This window comes from Vulpes lagopus, chromosome 24, assembly GCF_018345385.1.
Source record: "Vulpes lagopus strain Blue_001 chromosome 24, ASM1834538v1, whole genome shotgun sequence".
NCBI lineage: Eukaryota > Metazoa > Chordata > Mammalia > Carnivora > Canidae > Vulpes > Vulpes lagopus.
This window is the reverse complement of record NC_054847.1, coordinates 45,342,556-45,366,870: the sequence shown is the minus strand read 5'-3', so window position 1 is coordinate 45,366,870 and position 24,315 is coordinate 45,342,556. Positions and strand designations below refer to the sequence as shown.

The 24,315-nt window shown below is 47.1% G+C and overlaps 1 protein-coding gene across 1 annotated transcript in view; it reads left to right on the top strand.

Moving 5' to 3' along the window:
* Positions 1-349: 349 nt before the first annotated feature.
* KDSR (3-ketodihydrosphingosine reductase) overlaps positions 350-24,315 on the top strand; it is a 39,051-nt gene continuing 15,085 nt past the window's right edge. Inside the window, exons 1-7 of the mRNA XM_041739374.1 lie at positions 350-590; positions 4,898-4,987; positions 7,688-7,744; positions 12,604-12,669; positions 12,861-12,956; positions 18,609-18,800; positions 24,121-24,204. Of these exons, the coding sequence (XP_041595308.1) occupies positions 483-590; positions 4,898-4,987; positions 7,688-7,744; positions 12,604-12,669; positions 12,861-12,956; positions 18,609-18,800; positions 24,121-24,204 (693 nt within the window). The 5' untranslated portion in view covers positions 350-482. The remainder of the gene's footprint in view (positions 591-4,897; positions 4,988-7,687; positions 7,745-12,603; positions 12,670-12,860; positions 12,957-18,608; positions 18,801-24,120; positions 24,205-24,315) is intronic.

The window sequence follows — 24,315 nt, the reverse complement described above, 5'->3', positions numbered from 1 at the left end:
GCCCAAGGAAACTGGATCCGAGCGGCTCCTAAGCTCCACCGCCAGGCTTCCCCGCTTCCCCGACCGTGGGCCGTGCCCGAGCGGGGAGCCCGCTGCGGAGGCCGCGCCGGGCCCGGGAGGTCGGCTTCGCGCCGGGGCTCCCACCGGGCGGCGGGGGGCGCCCCGGGACCGCGTGCCCCCGGGCAGCCGGCCCCCGCGACCACCCCCGGCCTTCGGGGCGCCCCAGGGGCGCGGGCCCCCGTCCCCGCCCCGCCCCCGGGAAGAGCCGCCCCGCCCCGCCCCGCCCCGCCGCGGTCGCGCCCTCCGCCGGCTCCGCCTCTTCCCCTCCGGCCGCCGCCCCGCCCCGCGCCGGCCGCGAACCCAAACAGCGGCTCCTGCTGCGCGCGGCCGCGCGTGACCGCCGAGCCCCGAGCCCCGCGCCCCGCGCCCGCCGCCCGCCGCCCGCCGCCCTCCGGCCCGGCCCGGCCCGGCCCCGCCGAGCGATGCTGCTGCTGGCGGCCGCCTTCCTCGTGGCGTTCGTGCTGCTGCTCTACATGGTGTCCCCGCTCATCAGCCCCAAGCCCCTCGCCCTGCCCGGGGCGCATGTGGTGGTGAGTGGCCTCCTGTTGCTGCGCCGCCGCCGCCAGCCCGGCCCGAGGCCCAGCCGCCCGCGTCCGGCTCCCCGCGGGGCCCCCTGCCGCGGCGCAGCCCGGCCGGTCCCCGCGGCCCCCGGGGTGGGGGTGGGGGCGGGGGCGGGGGCGGGGGCGCACGGCGGGGGCCCGGCCGGGGTTCGCGCTCGGGGTTCCCGAGGAGCCCACCGAGGAGCCCACCGAGGAGCCGAGGGGCTGGGAAACTTTGCCAAGGACACGGCGGTCGGCGGCGGCGCGGGCCGGGGCCGGGGCCGGGGCCGGGGCCGGGGCCGGGGCTCGGCCTGTGCGAGGACAGAAAGAGCAGCCGCGGGAGGAGACTCGGGAAGTGACTCACCTGGCGGGGGCGGGGGGCGTCGGGGCTCCTCCGGGCTCCTCCGGGCTCCTCCGGGCTCCTCCGGGCTCCCCGGGGCGCGCTGGGCCGCCGCGCGGGCTCCGGGACGAGCCTCCGACCTGCTGGCGCGTAGGCAGGAGCCGGGAGCCGACGCCGGCGCTGGCTTCGCCCCGGAAGCTGGCGTCGCGCCTTCGCCTTTGTGCAGGTGTCCGCACCTCCTCACCTGCGGCCGGCGCCCGCACCTGCTCCGGCTTCTCGTCCGAGGCCGCCGCCGGCCCCCACGGCCCCCGGGGCGCACCGCCCTGCGGGGCGAGGCTGTGCAGCAAGGAGACCGGGCTCCGGGCCGGCGGCGCCAGCCTGCCCCGGTGACCCAGGCGCGTCCCCGCGCGGGCGCTCCCCGGACGGATGCTCCTTTAGTTCACGGGGCTTTAAACCTGGACAGCAAGCGTCGGTGCACGAGAAGATGTGTCTTTTTTCCTCTTCCTTAAATTGCCCTTTGTAAACATGGGAAGCCTGTTTCCAACGCCTGCCACCCCCCATGCGCAAGGTAGAGGAGGTTAGTGTCCGCTCGTTTCAGAAGGAGCGAGAGAAGCAAACCTCGACATTGGGCCGAATGCTGCAGGTGTCACCTCTGCCAGAGGACTTGTGCCCCCGAAGCGTGGCTCTGAGAGTTGCAGTCGTTCAGAAGTTAGGCCTGCAGAGCGTAACTTTGGAAAAAACGCAGGGCCCCAAGGCAGGAATGAACATTTTGGTTCAGTATTTATAAAGGAGTCGGAGTTAACCTTGATTCCAGTCCTTCCAGGTTCATTCCGCTGCAGGCCCTGAGTAAGACCAAGTCTGATGGGGTAAACGAAAAAGACTTCTCTTCACCGTCCCACTTTAATACGCCACTATAAATAATGTGAGGATGACATGAATAATTCACATGATGTCACCATCTGTCTTCTTTTTTTAATGTCATAAGACAATGGAAAGTGCAGTTCTTTTTCTTGAGGTTTGTTAGGAGCAGACCAGGTGGTGCTAGGAGAGAGGGAGCTAACGTTTAGAATGTCTGCCTGTGTGAAAGCAGGAGCAGACTGAGGTCATAATTCTTTATTGCTTTCTATTTAGAACTAGTGTAATCTCCCTAAAGACAGGGGCAAAACTGCAGAAGTATTGCAGGATACGTGCTTATTTATTTATTATTTATTTATTTACTTATGTATTTATTTAAGCTGTTTAATAGACTTGTTGAGAACTGGAAAATCAGGTCTTCCCTTTTTTGGAAATGGCTGGGAGCAGTTCTTGCAGCAAACCGCCCTGTCTCTTGTCCTTGATAAGGGGTGTCTGATGTGATGAAAGAGACAGTAAGAATAAGATAATATTTTGCATTGAATGGTGAGAGGCAGTGATAAGGAAAGGGAATTAAGCAGTTATTGTGAGTGTCTCACATCTGGGCCCAACTTACCAATTGTCAGGCAGCCCAATCCATATTTCCCGCTTTTCTCAGCCATTGTGAAAATCTCTTCCATTTTCTTATATCATTCAGAATAACACAGCCTAGACTTGGCTTATGTATATTCTTAGATACTTTCGAAGCATTAGCTTGATTAGAAGGTTAGTTTCTCATGAGCTAAGACCGAAAGATTAAAGTCTTCTTACCCTTGCTCTTACAGAAAAAACTTAGGAGTTATCAGGTTGGACAGTATCTTGGCTGTGCGGTACACGAGCACAGCTAGCTTACCCACCAACAGTCTAGATGAAACACAGCAGTAATAGTAAAAGCACTTTAGAGCCTATAAATTTTCTCAGTAACCTCATAACTTCAACTTCCAATAATTTATTGAGTAACAAATAGGGAAACTATTTACACATTTTTTTTTTTTTTGGCATTGTATTCCTCAGAGAAATGGTACCACTGTACCATTTTGCAATAATGTAGGCTGAGGGTTTCTTTAGCAGCTGCTTATGAGGGTTCTGTGCTCAGAGGGAGGGAGATAAATGGGACTTGGTGCTTGTTCTCAAGGAGCTTACAGTCTGGTAAGGGAGCTAAGACTTACCACAACATGCACAACGGAGGAAGCGACAGGTAAAGGACAGGACTGAGCCACAGAGTCAGGAAAGCTTCTTGGAGGAGGGGACCTTAGATCTGGCCTCTGCAGGACAGGTAGGATTTGGATAGGTAGGTATGCGGGGGATGTTGGGTGGAGGAACACTGAGGCAGCAACAGCGAGGCAGGGCGTGGGGGGGAGCTGTTAATTGCTATGGAATTGGAATGTGGGGTGAAAATTAAAAAGCCAGAGCCCCCCATGAAATATCTTGGCAGCAAAGAGCTCCTCAGAGGCAACTGTTTAGCTGAGGCAACAGGTGGATTTTTTGACAGTAACCTTCTGGAGAAAATTGGTTAATTATCTGCCAAGGAAGCCTCTTCAGTGGTGAAGACTTGGCTAAAGGGAAGTAGGGAAGCCGAAGCATCCATGGAAATTGGGACATTGTGGAGGCGTGGCTTCCTGATAACTTTAAAATAATTGAGATGGGATCAGCGATGTTCATTACAGCATGACTAATACCTAATGGTGAAATATTTGAAATCACCCGAATGTGTGTTGTATGGAAATCGACAGCTAAGTTTCAGTACGGCTCCTTAATGTAATATTGTAAAGCCTTTTATTAGTTTTTTTGACATAAGATATTTTGACGTATATATCATATCATATAGGATATGATCCCATGTAAGGTCAGCTGCCTATGTGAAACTTTCCCCCCTTCCTTCACCTGACAGCCTGGGGCCCTCCATTCTCCTGACCTGTATTATATAATTTGCATAGGAAAAATGACTAGAAAAATAATATTACACCTGTCTTACTTAGGTAAGTATGTAGCAAGCCCTTCCTATGTGCCAGGCGCTGTGCTAAGTGCTAGGAATGTAGTGGGGAGCAGAAAGAGAGTAGGTATTTTTAGGGCATTTATGAGGCAGGGATAGGAGAGATGGTCGTGAATCAGATAACCACACAAATAAATGCATGGTTGTTTGAGTCTGTGAGTGCCATAAAGTAAAGGGAAAAAGATGTGGTGCTGAAAAGTGGGTTGAGGTTAGGGAATGGGCAGGTGAAGGTTTTCCTGAGGAAGTGATGTTTGAGGTGAGATTTATTTATTTTTTAAAAATTTATTCATTTGGTGGGGGGAGGGAGGGAGGGAGGAGGGATAGAGGGAGAGAATCTCCAAGCAGACTCCCTGCTGAGCACAAAGCCCAGCAAAGTGGGACTGGATCCCACAACCCATGGGATCATGACCTGAGCTGAAACCAAGAGTTGGATACTTAACCGACTGAGCCACTCAGGCACCCCTGAGCTGAGATTTAATGGGTGAATGGATGCCAGCCAGATGAAAGAAGGGCAGGGGAGATAGAATGTGCAAAGGCCCTGTGGTTGGAGGGAGCATGGAACTCAAAGCCAGTAGAGCTGCGCTATAGATTATGGGGGGATAGTGCAAGAAGGAAAGCTTTCCCTTTTGGTATTTCCATATGATCCTGTATACTTTTTTAAGAAGCGGTCATGTAAAACATTAGAAGATCTATGCAAGTGGCTCTTTTCTTCTCTTTTGAAGATAGTCACACAGGAGATAAGCAATAAGGAAATAAGGTTCATTTAAATTTGGAACCAGAGGTAGACTAATGGCTTACTTATTAGCTCGAGTTTTAGGGCACTTTCCCTCCAGTAAACGCAGAAAAATATAGATGTGCAATTTATAGTTCAGTACCAAAAACAAAGCAGCAAGACAGTAAAATCTTTCATGTCTCTGCTTAATTCATTCATCGAGTCTGGGACGAGGAAACTACAATAGCTAAAAATCTGTCTCTTGTAGATTGGGTTTTAGAGCTCATCCCAGTTGTTTTAAATAAACTTCCCAGAGAAGGGAAATTGCAAGAGCTAAGATTTTTTATTATATTTGCTTTTAGGTTACAGGAGGCTCCAGCGGCATTGGAAAGTGCATTGCTATCGAGTGCTATAAACAAGGAGCGTTTATAACTCTGGTGGCACGAAATGAGGTACGTCTTTGGGTGTGTTGTCATGGACTTGCTTACTCAGCTTTTGATGAGCCAGAGAGGCTGGGCTTGTGCTTAGGGGTCGGGAACCTGGGCGAGAAGTGGCTCATCTCTCTGGTTCGAGGTGTGATCCTAGAACCTCTGGTTGTTTCTCATATTCAGGGCAAACACTTCTTGGTTGAAGTCAGGTCGGTTCCACAAATATTTATTTAGTTTCCACAACGGTTGGGCAACATCAGAGATGCTGCATGTCGAGATGGTCCATGTCGAGATGGTCCATGTCGAGATGGTCGAGATGGTGGAGATGGTCGGGGCGGGTGCACACCTGCTGTGGGGACCCCTGGGGGAGGGCCTCCGCCTACGCACCCCTGCTGAGCCGATTGCAGGGCTGATCCCCAGTCCTTCAGGATGTGCAGGTGGTTCCCTGGAATTTGCTTATTATGGAGATGAGGTACATCTCTACTGAAACCGGACTCCACTCCACTCCACGGGAAATCTTGCTCCTTCCTCCCCAGCAGTGTAGCAAAATGTGGTTTTCTGTGTCAAGTCAACACAAGGTCTGCTTTGCTGTGCTTTGCTTTTTTCTTTCTTTTCCCTTCCCTTCCTTTCTCTTCTCTTCCTCTTTCTTCTCTTCCTTTCTCTTCTCTCCTCTCCTCTCTCCTCTCCTCTTTTTCTTCTCTTTTCTTTTCCCTTCCCTCCTTCCTTTCTTTTCTCTTCCTTCCTCTTCTCTCCTCTCCCCTCCTTTTTCTTCTCTTCTCTTCTCTTCTCTTCTCTTCTCTTCTCTTCTCTCTCTTCTCTTCTCTTCTCTTCTTTTCTCTTTCTCTTTCTCTTTCTCTTCTCTTCCCTCCCCTCCCCCTCCTCCCCCTCCCCTCCCCTCCCCTCCTCTTAATTCTCTTCTCTTCTCTTCTCTTCTCTTCTCTTCTCTTCTCTTCTCTTCTCTTCTCTTCTCTTCTCTTCTTTGCCTCGCCTCTCCTCTCCTCTCCTCTCCTCTCCTCTCCTCTCCTCTCCTCTCCTCTCCCCGCCCCTCCTCTCCCCTCCTCTCCCCTCCTCTCCCCTCCTCTTAATTCTCTTCTCTCTCTTCTCTTCTCTTCTCTTCTCTTCTCTTCTCTTCTCTTCTCTTCTCTTCTCTTCTCTTCTCCTCTCCCCTCCCCTCCCCTCCCCTCCCCTCCCCTCCCCTCTCCTCCCCTCCCCTCCTTTCCCCTCCCTTCCCCTCTCCTTCCCTCCCCTCCCCAAGGTCTGTTACTCTTGCTAGAGTCCTTTCCACATCCAAAGCAATGACACTGTATTCACATGAACAGTGAAGCCCTCTGGCTCTGTGGAGGCGGGGGGGAGGTGACCACGGCCGTATTGTTGTCCACCGCCGTTGTTCTGTGCTTGGCATAATGCTTGGCTCCCAGAGGGTGCTCAGTGTGGAGCTGTGGAGTGAAGAAATGAAGGGAGGGTTGACGGAAGGGCTGGGGATGCCAGCAGGGCATCACTGCTGGGGGACTCTGGACCCACCTGTGCCACAGGAGGGCAGTAGTAGGTGGCCACTCAGGTGGGGGTACACAGCTGCCAGGGAGGGTCTGGGAGGGGGAAATGTTTAAATATTGGCCCAGAATTAGGCTTTGATGTTCATTATTCCTTCTTAAAATCGAGAACAGTGGGATTGCTACCTTTCATTTGTATCCTGACATCTCTAACAATGAATTTACTTTGATATCAAAGCCACTTTATGGGAAGGAAAACATAACTTTAATAAAATGGCATTTGGTGAGATTTAAGCTGTGCCGATATTTGATACAAGACAGATGAGAAGGAAGCAGGGGAGACACCGGGTTTGAGGTGTTTCAGAAGCTCCTTCTCTGGTCCTTGCGATGCTAGACATGAATGAGCAGACAAGCCTTCTGGCATCCAGAAATTCTTTATTATCTAATATAGTTGTTTATTCTACTTTTGACAAAGGAAAGTTGTGTGTATCTTTATTCATAGAACAAAATTATTATAGACACACCCATGTTCAGAAAACCCACGTCTTTCCCAAGGATTCGCCTCCTCCTTTGTTCTTCTCTAGCTGTCCTGATGTACTGAAATTACAACTTTTTGAGCAAATTAAGAACTGTAAACTGATATGTCTCTCTCTTTGAAAATGAGTAAAACAAGCAAAATTGAGACCTTGGCAGAGTTTCTCAGTTTCAGGGTAGCTTTGCTTGTCTTAAGATTATTCTCCAAAGTTGCCAGGATTTGGTTTTCTCAATGTACCTGAAAGGTGATTTTCACTATATTTGCTTTTATGGTAGAGGAGGAAAATATTGGACAATCTCTTATGAAAGCACTCTTGACGTGAAACCACGTGAGCTCTTAAGTTTGGGAAGCATTGCACAGCCATGTGGTGGTTCTTGTTTTATATCACAACCAAATAATGTCAGATCAAAACATTTATTAGGGTTGATATGGTGCCCATCAGCAATTAGTAGTGTTGATTAGGATTTTGCAGTTTCTTTGTTTTTCTGTTACCTTTCAGAAAAACTTAATCATAGCCAAACATAACTTTAGAGCTTCTTTCTTTTGTAGACAGTGGCCCATAGCTATGCAACATAGGTGCTGTCTCGCATGTTTTCTAGAATTTAATAAATACACAAATAATTGCTTTTTCGCTCCATTTAAACAAACAAGCAGACAAATAGACAATCACCAGAACTAATTGTTCTCTGTTGCTTTCAGGACAAGCTGCTGCAGGCAAAGAAAGAAATTGAAAAGCACTCTATTAATGATAAACAGGTATGATCAGTCTTCATGATGCATTTTCTGTGCTAATCAACATAGTTGTGGAAAGGGGGAAAAACAGTTATTTCAACTGTGAATAGTTCATTGAAAGCGTGTAGGGTTTTTCCTAATTAAAATACATATTAGACTGTTTTTGAAAAAGGTGAAATCATTTGAATTGTCTACAAGTTCAGGCCCAAAACGTACAGACTTTGACTTCCGTGCACCAGTGATCACATGTTTTTACAGAAAATGATCTCAATTATTTATTTAAGGTGACTTCATACAAACACATAAGTGGAAAGGGGTACTAAATTTTTTTGGGGGGGTTATGGCATTTTGGGATGAATAAAATGGCATATATATGTGTGTATGTGTGTGTGTAAATATATATATCTTTCAGTATAAAACATAACAATAAGTTATTATGATACTCCTCACCCAGCTTAAGAAATGAGATTTTCTGGGGCCCCTGAAGCCCCCTCTGGGTGCCCATATCGCCTGGTCTCATTCCTAGAGGCAACCCCCAACCTGACTTTTGTGTTGCTATGCTTTTTTTAATAATTTGACAAGGTGGTGCGTGTGACTCTCCGTAGTATACTGTTTCTTTCTGCTTCTCTTTGAGCTTTATGGCATCATTCTTATTTATTTGTTTTTTTTTTTTGTCTGCATTCCTGAGGCATACCTCACATACTATTCAATTCACCCGTGTCAAGTGTACAGCTCAGTGGCGTCTAGTGTATCCATGGAGTTGTGCACCCAGCACCAGAATCCATTTGAGAATTTTTCCATCATCCCATCAGGAGAGCCCAGATCTTGTCACTCCCTGCTTCCCCTTTCACCCCCCACAGCCCCAGGCGATCACTAACCTGCTTTCTACCTCTGTAGATGTGTAGCACGTCGTTTTTCTGGTACTTTTGTGCAACTTGATCTCTTCGCTAGATACTGCTTTTGAAATTCCTTGCTGTTGCTGCATAAAATCATAGTTTGTGTGTGTGTGTGTGTGTGTGTGTGTGTGTGTTAACTGCTGTCACACATTTTCTGAATACATATATACTACCTTTTGTTCATCAATTCTACTTTTGGTGGATATCTCACTTTTGGTGTTTTGGTTAGTTTGTTTTATTTCTTGCTGTCACTGAAGTTTTTCTACAACACATCTCTGTGTACGTGTGCAAGAATGGATGGTGCCTGGAAATAGGATTGTGGAGTAACAGTTACAATGCATGTGCATCTTCAACTTCACTGGCATGGGGACATGCCCACTGGTAGTACCCGCTGCCCTGGTTGCCCTACATCCTGCCAACACTTTGGTATTGGCACATTTCCTAATTTTTGCCTTTTGGATTTTTTTTTTTAAGATTTTATGTATTTAATTCATGAGAGACACACAGAGAGAGAGACACAGGCAGAGGGAGAAGCAGGCTCCTTGCAGGGAGCCCGATGCAGGACTCGATCCCAGGACTCCAGGATCACGCCCTGAGCCAAAGGCAGATGCTCAACCACTGAGCCACCCAGGTGCCCCTCAGATGGGTTTTATTTTTATTTATTTTTTTTTTTTAATTTTTTTTATTTATTTATGATAGTCACAGAGAGAGAGAGAGGCAGAGACACAGGCGGAGGGAGAAGCAGGCTCCATGCACCGGGAGCCCGACGTGGGATTCGATCCCGGGTCCCCAGGATCACGCCCTGAGCCAAAGGCAGATGCTCAACCACTGAGCCACCCAGGTGCCCCTCAGATGGGTTTTAAATGCTGTTTCACTGTAGTTTTATTATTATTTTTTAAAATGTATTTTACTTATTTATTTGAGAGAGCACATGAGCAAGCAGAGGGAGGAGCAGTGGGGGAGGGAGAGGGAAAGAATCTCAAGCAGACTCCATGCCGAGTGTGGAGCCCAATGTGGGGCTCAATCCCACCCCCTCAGATCAAGACCTGAGCCAAAAGCAAGAGTCAGATGCTTAACCGACTGGGCCACCCAGGCGCCCCTCACTGTAGTTCTAATTGCCTCTTTGCTTCACCTCCAAAATATGTTAGAGATCTTCCCATGTCAGTAAGAACGAATCGGCCTCTCTCCTGTAACTCCTTCAGCAGAGTCCAGGTGCCCAGCGTATGTGGTCGTTTCCCTGTGCGAGGGCTGCTTGCACTTCTCTGCTCGTGTATCTGTACTGCAGGCAGAGAGCCTTGCTTGTGAGATTTTCTCTCCTCCATGGCCTCTGTGCTCCCCTTCTCTGCAGCCCGGGACTGTTGGGAAGCTGCCAGCTCAGCAGATCCCTCACCTTTCCCGGATTCCTGGAAGTTCTGATAGAGAAAGACGTATCCTCTGAAGCCATGGAGTGTGAATGCTGCTGGCCAAAGGCCAAGCCTGCCGTCAGCACCCTCTCTCTGCCCGGACTTCTTCACCGTGACTCCAGTCCCCACTTGAGCTGTCGGAAGGCTTTGGGTCATGTGGCAGGTTCCAGACGCTTAGGGTCATGTGGCAGGTTCCAGACGTGCATGTCAGGGAGAGGACAGACGGCAGGGCTGGGGTGGGCCTGACGGAGCTTGAGCCTTTGCCTGCACAGAAGGGCTTTGCCACATGGCTCAGCGTAAGCAGGGCCCTGTGGACACTTCTCCTGGTGACTTGTTAGTCTTTCTTTCTTTCTTTCTTTCTTTCTTTCTTTCTTTCTTTCTTTCTTTCTTTCTTTCTTTCTTTCTTTCCTTTCTTTCCTTTCTTTCCTTTCTTTCCTTTCTTTTCTTTTCTTTTCTTTTCTTTTCTTTTCTTTTCTTTTCTTTTCTTTCTTCTTTCTTCTTTCTTCTTTCTTTCTTTCTTTCTTTCTTTCTTTCTTTCTTTCTTTTTTTAATTTTACTTGTCCTTGGGATAGCTTTTATTCATAGTAAATGATCTAATACTGTATGAAAAGACTCATGTAAAAAATCCTGATTAGAGGCATAAAACCCAGGGGCAGCTCTGGAATATTCCAGGTGACGTTTGTGAAGGAGGCTGTTTTCTTAGGAATTTAGATCCTTTGGACAGGGTTCCTTCCTGCACCAAATAAGACTTCCTGCCTGGTGCATCCGATTCTAAGGCAGTCACCTCTCATGTCGTGGCTTTATTCTGCACGTCGCATCTTCTCAGAGCTGGAAGGGATCTCTGGTCACCAGCTCCTGACACCCTTTCTGGGCCTGGTGAGGCCACCGCTGCCTCCTCAGCTTCCGCCCGGCTAGTGACCGAAGGGGCAGGATCAGGACCCAGGCTTGTGGACACCAGGCCCTCTCCTTCCACTGCTTACACTCGAGGCCACATGCAGGCGCGAGTGCCCATGTGGACGTGCCCTCCTGTACACACTCATTCTGTCTGCCCCCTGGCTTGGCGGCCAGTCTCCACCGAGGAGAACTCCTGGAAAGACTGAGAAGTCCAGAAAATGCCTTTCTCCCTCTCTCTGTGACCCCCTCCTTGGAACCTAGAACATTCCGATCTCAGAGGCTGAGCTCTGGATTTGAAAACATGGTCCAAAAAGGGAAATTAAAACAATAGCTCATTGTTAGCGCCCTTTCGTATCCTTAACGGCTATTTTATAAATTTCTATCAAAGCAAGCGCTGAAATATGTGCTTCCTCTCCTTCCTTCTTCCTTTCTTCCTTTCCAAAGACCAAATGGAATTGTTTCCCTTGGCAAGCGTGGGCTGGGCTCTTCCTGCCATCTCTCTGTGCTGTGAACCTGTGAGCGTGGCCAGGCTTGGACTGGGTGGGCTCGAGGGCCTGCCTTGGTGGCCCCTTGTCTAGAGAATCCCTGAGTGGCCCATCAGCCCAGAGTCAGGGACTTCAAGCTCCCACAGCCCCAGATCGACCCTTGGCCTCGAAAGATAAAGTCACCAGTGCAGGGACTCAAACTCAGGTGGCTTTTGTGAGTAGGTATTGTTTGCTTATCTCTTCATCCCCTGTCTGCTGATTCGGACTCCCAGTAGGGCAGTCTGAGCCCTGGGAGTGCTCCAAGGGGAGCGTATTTTTTAAGCGTATTTATTAGATTTATTGTTTTTATTTTTAACAACCTAAGATGTTAACAATTGAGATACAATTGACGTACAATTTATTGATTTTTTATGTAATTTATGTATTCTTTTTAATAACCAGAGCTATAATTTATGTCCAGTAAACCGCACCCATGTAAAGAGTACAGTTTGATGGCTTTTGACAGATGCATACACGTGTACAGCCAGCCCTGAGATCCAGACACAGAGCATGTCCATCCCCCCAGAGTTCCACTTGTTTCCCCACGAGCCAGGTCTCCCTCATCTGACCACAAGTGATCTCAGACCTGCCTTCGGTCACTGTAGGTTAGCAGTGTTCCAAGAGGAGCTCTTTACATTTCTTATCTGTTTCCAGCCTTATCTAGGTATAACTGACAAAAATTGTATGGACCTGAGGGGCACAGTGTGATGATTTGATACACATTTGCATCATGACATGCTCACCACCTCAAGTTGATTAACACACCCCATCACTTCACATAGTTATTCTGTGTGTGTACTGAGAACACTCAAGATCTACTCTCAGCAGATTTCAAGTACACAATGTAGTATTCATATCACTAGTCACTGTGTCATACAGGAGATCTCCAGGACTTATTTATTTTATACCTGAAAGTTTGTACTATGACCAGTATTTCTTAAGATGTGTTTTTCAGTTTGCATAAGAGTTTTCTGTGAGAACTGCCAAGAAAATTAAGCTCCAGTAGTGCACTGTCAGCAGATTTCCAACACTGCAATCTATGCCCACAAGACTAGATTCCCTAGCTATTGGAAAGAATTGCCTTGATTAAAAAAAAAAAAAAACTCTTTAAAAAAATGCTTTTAGACGCCTGCATGACTTTGATCATCTTTTTCTCTTCCTCACAGGTGGTACTTTGTATATCAGTTGACGTATCTCAAGACTACAGCCAAGTAGAGAATGTCATAAAACAAGTAAGAGGTTGGGCTACCTGGAATTAATTTGCTTGCCTTTCAATTGGTTCTTAGCATTTTGGCGTAGGGCTTGGAACTGATAAATCATCTCTGTAGCTTTAATAGTTTGTTAGACTTTATTTATTGGCACTGAGTTGCTACCAAGTGATGCTTCTCTTTTTCTTCATGGCTACTCTGTCAAACTTTTCCAGGCACAGGAGAAACTGGGCCCAGTGGACATGCTTGTAAACTGTGCGGGAATGTCACTTTCGGGAAAATTTGAAGATCTTGAAGTTAGTACTTTTGAAGTAAGTGGACATTTGCTTTTTGCTCATGGGCTAGCCCAGATACTCCAAGTAGAGCAAGGCCACAGGTGAAGGCTTTACAAATGAAATAGAATGCATTTAGATTTACTAGAAGCTTTAGAAGGCTAGGGGAAAGTCGGACAAAGGGAATCCTTGGGTGGCTCAGCGGTTTAGCGCCTGCCTTTGGCCCAGGGCGCGATCCTGGAGTCCTGGGATCGAGTCCCACGTTGGGCTCCCAGCATGGAGCCTGCTTCTCCCTCTGCCTGTGTCTCTGCCTCTCTCTCTCTCTCTCTCTCTCTCTCTCTCTCTGTGTCTATCATGAATAAATAAAAAATTAAAAAATTAAAAAAAAAAAAAGTCGGAAAAGGTTTTAGTTGCAGTACCATGGCCATCTAACCTTAAGAGCTTGGACCAGTCTCTGGGCCTTGGTTTTCCCAGCTGCAAAATGAGCATAAAACCTCCAAACTGACCTGCATTGCCATGACGATTCACCAAGGTACACTCTCTTGAAGAGAGCTCTCTGTAAGCCAAAAGGTGCTGGATTTTCATCTCAGCTGTCAGGGTTTTTAACAGTGGTAAACCAGAGAAGTTCAAGAGCAGACTCTTGAGTTCTGAAATCAAGGCAAAAAGATGGCACATCAGGCAGCCCGGGTGCCTCACTGGTTTAGTGCTGCCTTCAACCCAGGGCGTGATCCTGGAGACGGGAATCGAGTCCCACGTCAGGCTCCCTGCATGGAGCCTGCTTCTTCCTCTGCTTCTGTGTCCCTGCTTCTGTGTCTCTGCCTCTCATGAATAAATAAATAAAATCTCTAAAAAACAAAACAAAAACAAAAACAAAACAAAACAAAAAAAACAAAACAAACAAAACAAAACAAAAAACCACATCTTGGTTTATATTTTTAAACAAGTTTGTCAAGTTTGTCATGGAATGTCTCTTAGTAATTTCTATGAGCTCTAAATAAATGAACATCAGATTCATAATCCTTCTTTTTTTTAAATTTTTATTTATTTATGATAGTCACACACACAGAGAGAGAGAGAGAGAGGCAGAGACATAGGCAGAGGGAGAAGCAGGCTCTATGCACCGGGAGCCCGACGTGGGATTCGATCCCGGGTCTCCAGGATTGCGCGCTGGGCCAAAGGCAGGCGCTAAACCGCTGCGCCACCCAGGGATCCCCAGATTCATAATCCTTCCAAAGTACAAACAGTTTTTTAGTTGACATGGTATCAACTGTCTTTTCCCTAATGCTCCATGAACCTTCATTGTAGTAGTGGCTTTTGAATGTTTTCCTCCGAGAAGGTAAATGACATCCCCTTTTTATGGAAAATGAGAGCGCTAGAGTAGCAGCATAGACACCTTGCTTCTGGTGGACTCTGGGAAAGCACCATAACCTCTGTGATTTTTCGTCCAGGAGAGAGAGTCCAGATATAGCTGTAGGCAGAGGGGCACCTTATCTGGGTCTCGAGTGTCTTAAGGCTCCTTTATCAAATCAGCATGAAAGGTAGTTGCCTTGACCTGCAGGCCTTTACTGTAAGTAATCAGAGGGAGGTTTTGAAGATGATTTCAACAGCTGGGTAAAGAATGAGTTGGGGAAGATAGTTGTTGTATCAGTCTAGGCGGAACACGATGAGGTAAGACGTCAGATGATGAGGTGGCCAGGCAAAGAGGAGTCAGGGTGTGTGAGTGTGTGTGTGGAAGGGTGTGAGTGTGTGAATGAGTGTGTGAGGATGTGAGAGTGAGTGTGGATGACTGTGTGAGGGTGTGTGAGTGTGCGTGCGTGTGTGTGTGAGAGAGAGAAAGAGGGAGGCTAATGGAGGGGAAATGTGTAGAGTCACCCTGACTCAGTGTGGAGGGCAGACTCAAGGACCTGACCAGGAGTCCTGTTTGGGGCAGGAGCCAGGGGTCTTAGGAGGGGTAGGAGGTCGGGGGTCAGCTTCCGGAGCAATGTGGAGTGGCGCAGGGGCCAGAACCACTGGGGTCTCAAAGGCCACCATGGGGAGTTGGGATTCTAGTCCAGACCTTTGAAGGGGCTTAAGCTGGGCTGGGCAGTAGCAGATCAGAGGATCTTTCTGCTGGTTGTGTCAGGAGCGGTTCAGGAGGGGTCAGAGGTCATCAAGGCAGGAGATCATGATGTGGAGGATGCGGGTGATGTGAGTGATGCCGGTGCAGGTGCCCCGGTGGGTAAACCCCTGGGCTGTGTGAGGGGGCGGCGGGAAGATGGGCGCAGGGAGGGCTTGAACAGCTGTTGGGCGATGCTGGAAGCGCTCCGGCTCCAGGGAGAAGCAGGCTTCTAAAAAGAAAGGACAGTTAACCCCACGCCTGTTGCCTGGGTCCCAGGGACGAGGCCTCTGGCCACCCTGTCCTGAACGCAGGCAGCAGGCCTCTGTACCCCCAGCCCCAGGCCGGCATTCACCCCTCTGCTCCCGCTTTGTCCGTCCCTGCCCGTTGCGGGGCTGTGGTCAAGGCCACTGTGCTCGTTGTCCACAGGTCCTGCGAGAACACCCACTGCCAGGTTTGGTGCATTTTCTGAAGATCAGAGTTCATTTCTATTTAAAATAAACTCTCTCATTTTTTAATTTGTTTTGTTTTGATGTCTGGTTTGTTTGTCTCGTGTGCACTTTACTGAGGCTCCCAGGGCTCCCCTGAAAGTGTGTGCGTGCCTCACTTGGTCGGCTCTGTTGTTACAGCCCATGGCTGGGGGATCCCAGCAGGTGCTGTGCGACTCCCTGCCAAGAGGACGAGAGGATGCTTGGAAACGCGTGCCAGGTTCCTCTGGCCTTTGACCCAGGTGCCTTTTGTCCTTGATAATTTGCCTTGTGCCCTCTCACTGCCATAAATCTTAGTCATGGGTACGACGAGGTGCAGATTCTGGGAGGCCGTCCGGTGAATCTGAAACGGGAGGCGGTCTTTGGGAAGGTCAATGCACTTCTCTTAATTTTCCACTTAATAGGTTTTCTTTATGGATTCTTGGACCTATGTCCTGTTTATCTACCTGTATCAGTGATAATTATTTTCATGTTTGATTGACTCTATAGATCCACATGAGGAGAGCTGTCTTAACAACATTGAGTCTTCTAACCTGTGAATGTAGAATATATCTCCATTTATTTAAATTTTCTTCCGTTTCTCTCAGCGGTGTCTTGTAGTTTTCAGTGCATGGGTCTTGCACCTCATTTTTCAATATTTCCTATTTTCTGATGCCAGTATAAATGGTAGTTTTTATGGCATTTTCTGAATGTTTATTACTAATGTAGAGAAATTCAATTGATTTCTGTGTATTGATCTTGCAGTCTGGCTGAAGTCCATTATTAATTCCAGTGCTCACTGGATTTTCTGCATTCAAGATCATGTCATTTGCAACAGTTTTACTTTTCTGTACCCATCTGGGCACCCTTATTGTACTGGTTAGAACATCTAGTACAGAAGGGAAGTGATGAGAGCAGACAAGCTGTCAGTGTTCCTGATCTTGGGAGAAAACTTTTTTTTTTTTAACCATTAAGTATGATGTTTGTTGTAGTTCTGTTCTTTCTGTTGTGTTTGCGTAGATGCCGTTTATCAAGTTGAGAAAGTTCTCTGGTATTCCTAGTTTGCTGAGAGTTTTTTTCTTTCTTTCTTTTTTCTTTAAAGAGCACCCACGAGTGGGGACAGGGAGGGGCAGAGAAACGGAAAGAGAGAATCTAAAGCAGGCTCCATGTTGAGTGCAGAGTCCAACTCAGGGCTCGATCTCAAGACCCTGAGATCATGACCTGAGCCAAAATCAAGAAGAGCTGGACGCCTAACCCACTAAGCCACCCAAGGACCCCTGCTGAGAGTTTTTATAAAGAATGGAAGTTGAATTTTGTCAGGTGCTTTTTCTGCATCTCCTGGGATGATTTCAGAGTTCTTTTTTAGTTTGTTGATATGGTGAATTACATTGATTAATTTCCAGTGTTAAGCCAGCCTTGCATTCCTGGGATAGACCCCACTTGGCTATTCATCCTTTCTGTGTTCTTGAGGGATATTAGTTGTTTTCTTTCCTTGTAATGGTCTTTTCTGATTTTTGTATAAAGGTAATGTTGGCCTCTTACCATAAGTAGGGGAATATTCTCTCCTCTTCACTTTTCTGGAAGGATTTGTGTAGAATTGATATTATCCTTAAATGTTTGCTCGAATTTTCCAGTGAAGCCTGAGGTTATCTTGGTGGGACTAACTTTAATTTAATGTCTTTAGTAGATATAGGGATACATTTTTAAAAAATATTTTATTTATTAGAATAAGAGAGAGAGAACGAGTGGGGGAAGGGGCAGAGAAAATATCCAAGTAGACTCCCACTGAGCACAGACCTCGATGCGGGGCTTGGTCTCATGATCCGTGAGATTAGGACCTGAGCCGAAATTAAGAGTCAGACACTCAACAACTGAATCACCCAGGCACCCTCAATCATTTACAGTTGTCTATGGTTCCTTCATTCATTTTGCACCTGTGTACATGTACTTTTATTTAATATTTGAATTAGTTACAGTCTGTATTTACAGTGTAAATATAGTATCATATGCCCTCTGCTTTTTTAAACTTGGAGAATAAGTATTTCCTGTATCCTCTGGTGTTTCTGGTCACCATCTCTAAAAGCTATATGACTTTCTGTAGAGTCAACATTCATGGTTGACTCAGAGTTCCTCAATGAAGTGTTTGGTTTCACACGCTGATAGATCTAGTATTTTTACAAGACTTTTAATATAGAGACATTTTGATGCATGTGCTTGTAGATTTCCAAGTTAAAACATAAGGTTTTTAAGAGTTCCCAGGATGAAGGGAAAATAGACTCTTGGTACCTATGTAAGCTCTTACCCATCATAATCCAGGAGCCAGTATTGGTCACTTACTGTGGGTCAGAGACTGTGCTCCCACTTGACGTGTGTTTTCCTCTTTCAATTCTTGCAACAGCCCTATGCGCTAGTACCAGCATTAGCCCTGTGTTCAGCTGCAGAAATAAGCACAGTAGCTGACTTTCTTCTTCATCATCAAATAGGTAGTAAATTGTCAAGCCAGGGCTTCAAACCACAGTCCATTGCTCCTAACTGCAGTCTTGGTCTCTTTGTGTAGCTTAGAACTAATAGGTTTAGAAATATTTGGGGGCTTTTCCCTAAAACTGTCTTTCAAAAAGTGTTACCTGCAAGATGCAGGGTACTTTTGGTAAGGAGAAAACTAATCCTGACCAGTTTTCAGCAAAGACATCACTGCTGTCATGGTGAGAATGCAAGACTAGATTGAAACAGGCTTAAGGGATCCCTGGGTGGCTCAGTGGTTGAGCGCCTGCCTTCGGCCTAGGGTGTGATCCTAGAGTCCCAGGATCAAGTCCCACATCGGGCTTCTGGCATGGAGCCTGCTTTTCCCTCTGCCTATGTCTCCGTCTTTCTCTCTCTCTGTGTTTCTCATGAATAAATAAATAAAATCTTAAAAAAAAAAAAAAAAAGAAACAGGCTACAGACAGCAGGTCATGAGCATCATGGCCCATTCATGGGATCATTATATCAGTCATTCCTTCGGCGCATCCATTGGGCTCCCCGTCACTTGGTCTTCACTGAGCTCAGATCTTGAGAGTGTACAGAACTGTGGACTGCAGGCTTGAGGCCTTGACCTTGCTTACTTCTCATGTGGCTCTTTGTTCCCTACAGAGACTAATGAGCGTCAACTACCTCGGCAGTGTGTACCCCAGCCGAGCTGTGATCACCACCATGAAGGAGCGTCGGGTGGGCAGGATCGTCTTTGTCTCCTCCCAGGCAGGACAGTTGGGATTATTCGGTTTTACGGCCTATTCTTCATCCAAATTTGCCATCAGGGGATTGGCTGAAGCTTTGCAGATGGAGGTAAACGCTGAATTCAGTTTTATATTTATATCTTCCAACTCAGAAATGTTTGTTCCCTTTTAGTTTGTAGTTACTTTACACATGTTGTTGTATTAAATTAGACACTTGTAGACTTGACATCAGTGAAAGAGAATCTGCTCAATCCTTGAATTTTGCTGTTAACATTTTTCAGGCGTCATACAGATTATGCTAGAAGCAAGATGAGTGTGAGGTGTTTTGCTTGCTTAGTTAATTAATTAACTAATTTTTAAAAGGGTTTTATTTATTTATTCATGAGAGACGCAAAGAGAGGCAGAGAGAGAGAGAGGCAGAGGGGGAAGCAGGCTCCCTGCGGGGAGCCCAATGCGGGACTCAATCCCAGCACCCTGGGATCACAACCTGAGCCAAAGGTAGATGCTTAACCACTGAGCCACCCAGGTGCCCCTTGCTTGCTTAATTTAATACACAAAGTACTACTGATATTTACACAGTATTTTTGGTCTAATACTGTGTGAGGATGCATAAGGTTAACCAGATATTTTATTCTCTAGAGGTGTTTCTTTAACAAAGAGATGTGTCCTTTATGACTGAAGAATAAACTTAGCATGTGTTTGAGGGAAGAGCTTAAATCAGCTACTGCCTAGCTCTCAGCTTTTAGACAAATCATTTAACTTGGTCTTTTTCCTTTGCTGTAAAACAAGAGGGTTCCGCTGAAAATATCATTTGGCTCTCCCGATGCTTACACTTTAATATCTTAAAGAAGTATTGATGAAAGCGAACGCTTTTTATTTTCCCAGTTAGTAGAGCATGTTGTGAAAGAGGATTAGCATCAAAATAAGTGTCATGATGTGACAGCCTCAGTCGTGGGAAGCTGACTTTGCATTGTCGTCAGATGGGGATGCATAGAGAGTACCACGTATACCTACCCAAAATCACACACCGAAAAGGAAGGTAAAATTCTTTCTATTGTGATAGAGACTGAAATATAATGCTACATAATGACATTGGAAGCCCAGAAAAGAATTGGTTGTGACCAGCCTTCTCATAATAAGAGTGTGATTTGGGTGTCCCATTTAATGATTTAGACTAGGGAGGGGTTAGCAAATTTTTTCTGTCAGGGCCAGCTTGTAAGTGTTTGAGCCTTTGAGGGGAGTTGTCTGTCGCAACTCCTGAAACCTAATGGTGAGAGCAGGAAAGCAGCCCTATGTGACAAATAAATGGACATGGCTGTGTTCCAATAAAACTTTATTTATAAAAATAGGTGGAGATTTGTCCCACAGGCCATAGTTTGCTGACCCCTGATTTAAAAAGTCCCCAGAGGAGCCCTCAATGGTGTGTGACAGAGGGCCACACTGCCCCGCTGTTGGACAAACATGGTACCGATGAGTTGTCCAGTCAGTGACATGATCATGATGTGCCACATGGGGACTGATCGACTGTGCCATTCTCCTCAAAAAGGAACCAGGCCCAAATTTCCTTTTTATCAGCTTGCTTAATGCTTTTAGTCAGTAATAGGTCATCATAATGTTTAGCCAATGAGGCTCATATGGCTGTGAAATTTCAAAACAAGAATACCAGTATTTCTCTTCTTTTGAAATGTTCACTTTGAAAGTCCCTTTGCAAATAACCATTTGATTTTTGTAAGTTTTGTGAGATAGGAGTGGCAGAAGTTGTTAGGCCACCTTATTATAGATAAGAACACTGAGTTTTCAATAGTTTATCCAGTTACTCAAAAAGACATCGTTATTTTGCAACAAAAATAGTAACAAAGTGCTTGCCTTCTGGCTCCCTCTGCCTGGCTTCTGCAGCAACTGATGTGTGGATAATTCAGGTCAGAAGTTGCCAGATTCATCTGGCCTGTTGTCTCAGCCTTCACTTTGGTCTCAGACACCTGGTAAGTGAGGGGCTGTGTTGGAAATGAAAAAATCTGCTTATTAGGGCTCTTTGTTCCTAAGTCTTTTCTTGCAAAGCTACTTCAGGACTCACTAATTTAGGGCAAAGTATATAATCTGGGTGGCTTGGTTTCATCACTTCAGGTAGAACAGAGATGTTACTAAAGAAGAGGGAAAAGGACATGAGTTGCTAGGACAGAGTCCCCGAAGCGTCTTTGTGACAAGCGTGGTTCACACGCTGCACTGCACGTAGCTGGCCTGGACCTGAAGTGCACTTGACTTTTGTCCATATCTAGACTTCATGAAAAATGTCCCCGCATAAACGCAAAATAAAATAAACATGTGCCATGAGGGAAATACATTCAGTAATCAAAATCTACTTTTGTTCATAACAGACTTGCATCAGAACAGTTGTTTTGAGGCACCTGAGTGGCTCAGTCGGTTAGGCATCTGCCTTCAGCTTGGGTCGTGATCTCAGGGTCCTGGGATCGAGCCTGATGTTGGGCTCCCAGCTCAGTGGGGAGTCTGCTTCTCCCTCTGCCTCTTCCCCCTGTGAGTGTGTACACGTGTGTTTTTTCTTTCTCTCTCAAATAAAAATAAACAAAAAAAACCCCAATTGTTTCTCTGCAAGTGTATGGTGTTGTGTCTGAAAACCTGGATGATTCGGTTGGCTTTGCCAGGGTGACTGATTGTGTTATCTCTGAATGAAACAGACCTTATAGAATTGCTCAGACTAAGTACTTTTGGATAATCCTTCTTGGTTTAATGAACTCTTAAGTCTTCTTGTCCATCCCACCCTTTGCCTCACAAACTAAAGTAGGTCCCTAGAAATGTTTTGTGTACAATGAATAAGTTTGAAAGAATGGTTTGTTGCATTTTTTATCTTTTTTAAAGCTCTTTTAGGCATAAATGCATGATTTAAAGATTCTAAAAGTTAATCTTTTTGGAAAGCAGACTTCTGACATGGGTTATACACAATGAGGTTGTAGCAGAGACCGAGTAAAAGAGAAATAGCCTTTGTGCTTCCTTCACCTGCCCATGCTCCCCTCCCTCCAGGGACGTTTGTCCCCACGGTGGTGAAAAGTAAGCTGCAGCTCATGTTCTAGAGCTTCTTCAACACAGCTCTGGTCCTTTCTCCAGCAGAGAAAAGATGGGCACCCAGCCTTCGCTTTGATAGCATTAGGAACTACACATTTTTGGTGGGATTATTTTGATAATCGATTCTCTCAAGCAGTGGGTTGTATTTCTGATTGAAATGGAGATGAGGTAGGAGGAAGAAACTGATGAGGGGATGGTCAGTCAGCAGGGACAAAGACAAACACTGGGGTAAGGTGAGCAGAGGAGTCAGCCAGTGAAGTCTTGGCCCACAAAGTCTTTGAGAAAGTCGTGATCTCCAGGAGTCAGCGCTGTCTTAGCACGTGAAGCCTACCCAGCCGCCTTTCCTTTGCCTCTGGGGTTATGGGATTAGTTGATCAAAGGAAACTGTAGATATCGTTTGGTGTATCTCGAGTTCACCAATTATTTGGCCAAGAGTTTCAGGAGACTGAAGATCCATGAGGGCAGAGGCTCTCTGAGGCTCTGAGTTGCCTCCATCCATATCTTCCTTCATAGACCGATACCAGCACACAGTAGCCAGTCAAGAAGTATGTGTTGGATGAATAAAGACAGGTGATTAAGTGATTAGCCACTGGAGGTAGCCAACCATAGCTGGAGAGAGTCATTTGGCTTCGTGATTGTAGAGAGGGTACCAGCACCCAGAAAGGGGTCGGGTCGTCTGTGCCCACCCCAGGAGAAAGCTGTTCTGAAAAGCTGGTTCAGCCATAACTCGGGTCTGAGAAACACTGCTTTGACATACTGTCCCACATTAGTTCAGGTGCCACAGCCCTTATGCTTTGGAGGAGGAGGGGGCCAAAGAAGCAGCAGAGAAACAACTGTGTCTGAGCAGAGTCGGCTTCAGGCTTTCCCACTGGGCCACTTGCCACTTCTCAGCTTTTTCGCTGGTGTTCTTGTCTGGTCTGTGTACCGCAGAGGGCAAGGCCGTGGGAGACAGTTTTTAAAGTCACTATCTCAAAAACAAGTGGAAGAGGAATTGCTTGCTCATCAACCTCACTGCCTGGCCCAAATCCAGAGCTATTTATGAGCAGAGCTGGGCCTTGACGCCACATGCCCCATCGATGCTGAGTGAATGAGCTCTCTCACGCCCTAAGTGCATTGGAACTGAACCAACGAACACATCACCCTTTGCTAGTGTACTTTCCAGGATGGCTGGCCAGAAGCTTCTGCCTACATGCTTCTCCCAGACCCTCTCAGCTCCTCCCACAAGCTTAGAACTATGCCTCTCGGAGGGCCTCAGGGAGAGAAAGAGCTGTGTGATGAGATGGGACCCTGGGATGCTCTGTTGTCACTTTTCAGCCTCCTTGAGATATGTGGTGGCCTGCCACCAGCTGCCTGTCCACTTCTAACTCTCCTAGGTGTTGTCCTGGGGCTAAACAATAGCAAATAGGAAGACAGAAATTTTGATGGTATGAACTTATCCCCCTTAGAGCCACTAGCATCAGGGCAGATGAGAGTGTGGAGCAGAGCCACTGAGGAGCAGGATCTTTGGGAAAGGTGGTGTGTCCTGGCAGACTAGCAGGAGAATCTTCTGGAATCATCCCATTGGCATGTGTTTATGAGTGGAGAATTTCAGCACGGAGGCCCAGTGGTGAGGTGAAGAAGACTAAGAGCTCATCTCAAGCTGGGAAGGAGTTTCCTCATATAAGTAGGCATGAGGTGGTCTTCGGGGAGGTGCGTGGCTGGCCTGACCTGAGACTCCACCCAGCGGGGAGAGTCCTCTTGGCTGGTTCTGGGGAGGATGGAAGAAGGGACTCCTGACTCCCTCCTGACTTCTGGAGGGATCCACATAGTTCCAGGCCTGGATTTGGGGTGGCACAGGAAGGGCCTAGGGAAAGGATTTGAATGATCTTCACAGATCTTGTAGATGAAATCAACCAGAGTTTCCGAGGCAGCTGTGAAAGAAGCCGGATTTGTAGTCTGATGGCAGAGGAGTGGACCTGCCCCATTAGCCCAAGGCCTGAGTAGTGTCAGGGTTGGCAAGGGGGGGGCCACGTGGACCTCCTGTTAGCTGTCCACCTTCCTCCTGGACAGCTCCCAGGGCCTCGCCCCATCAGCAGGGTGGGCAACACAGAAGGAGGTGGGTCCACTGTCTTCTGAAGTAGACGTTGGTGGGGTGAGCTTTTTGCCTTTCTTCCTAAATGATCTTAGGAGGAGTTTCCTGACCCCGCCAATGCTAGTTCTCCATTTAAGAATCACCCTGTTGGTCTTACCAGCTTCTGAGAAAATCCGGGCAGTGTTCATTCTGTTGCCCGACGGCCAGTGCCAGGGAGTAAGGGAAGAAGCAGAGCTGTACCTTGTTTGCTGAAGGGGCACGTGTTGTTTCTAAAATGCAGGTGAAGCCGTACAATGTCTATGTCACAGTCGCCTACCCGCCAGACACAGATACCCCTGGGTTTGCAGAAGAAAACAAAACCAAGGTAAGTGTTCTTCTGTGTCTGTTTTTAGCCTTCGACATTGTAAACAAACCTCTTTTCCAATTTTCTGACTTTTTATCCATCAGCCTGGAGTCCTTTTCACCAGTCAGAAAA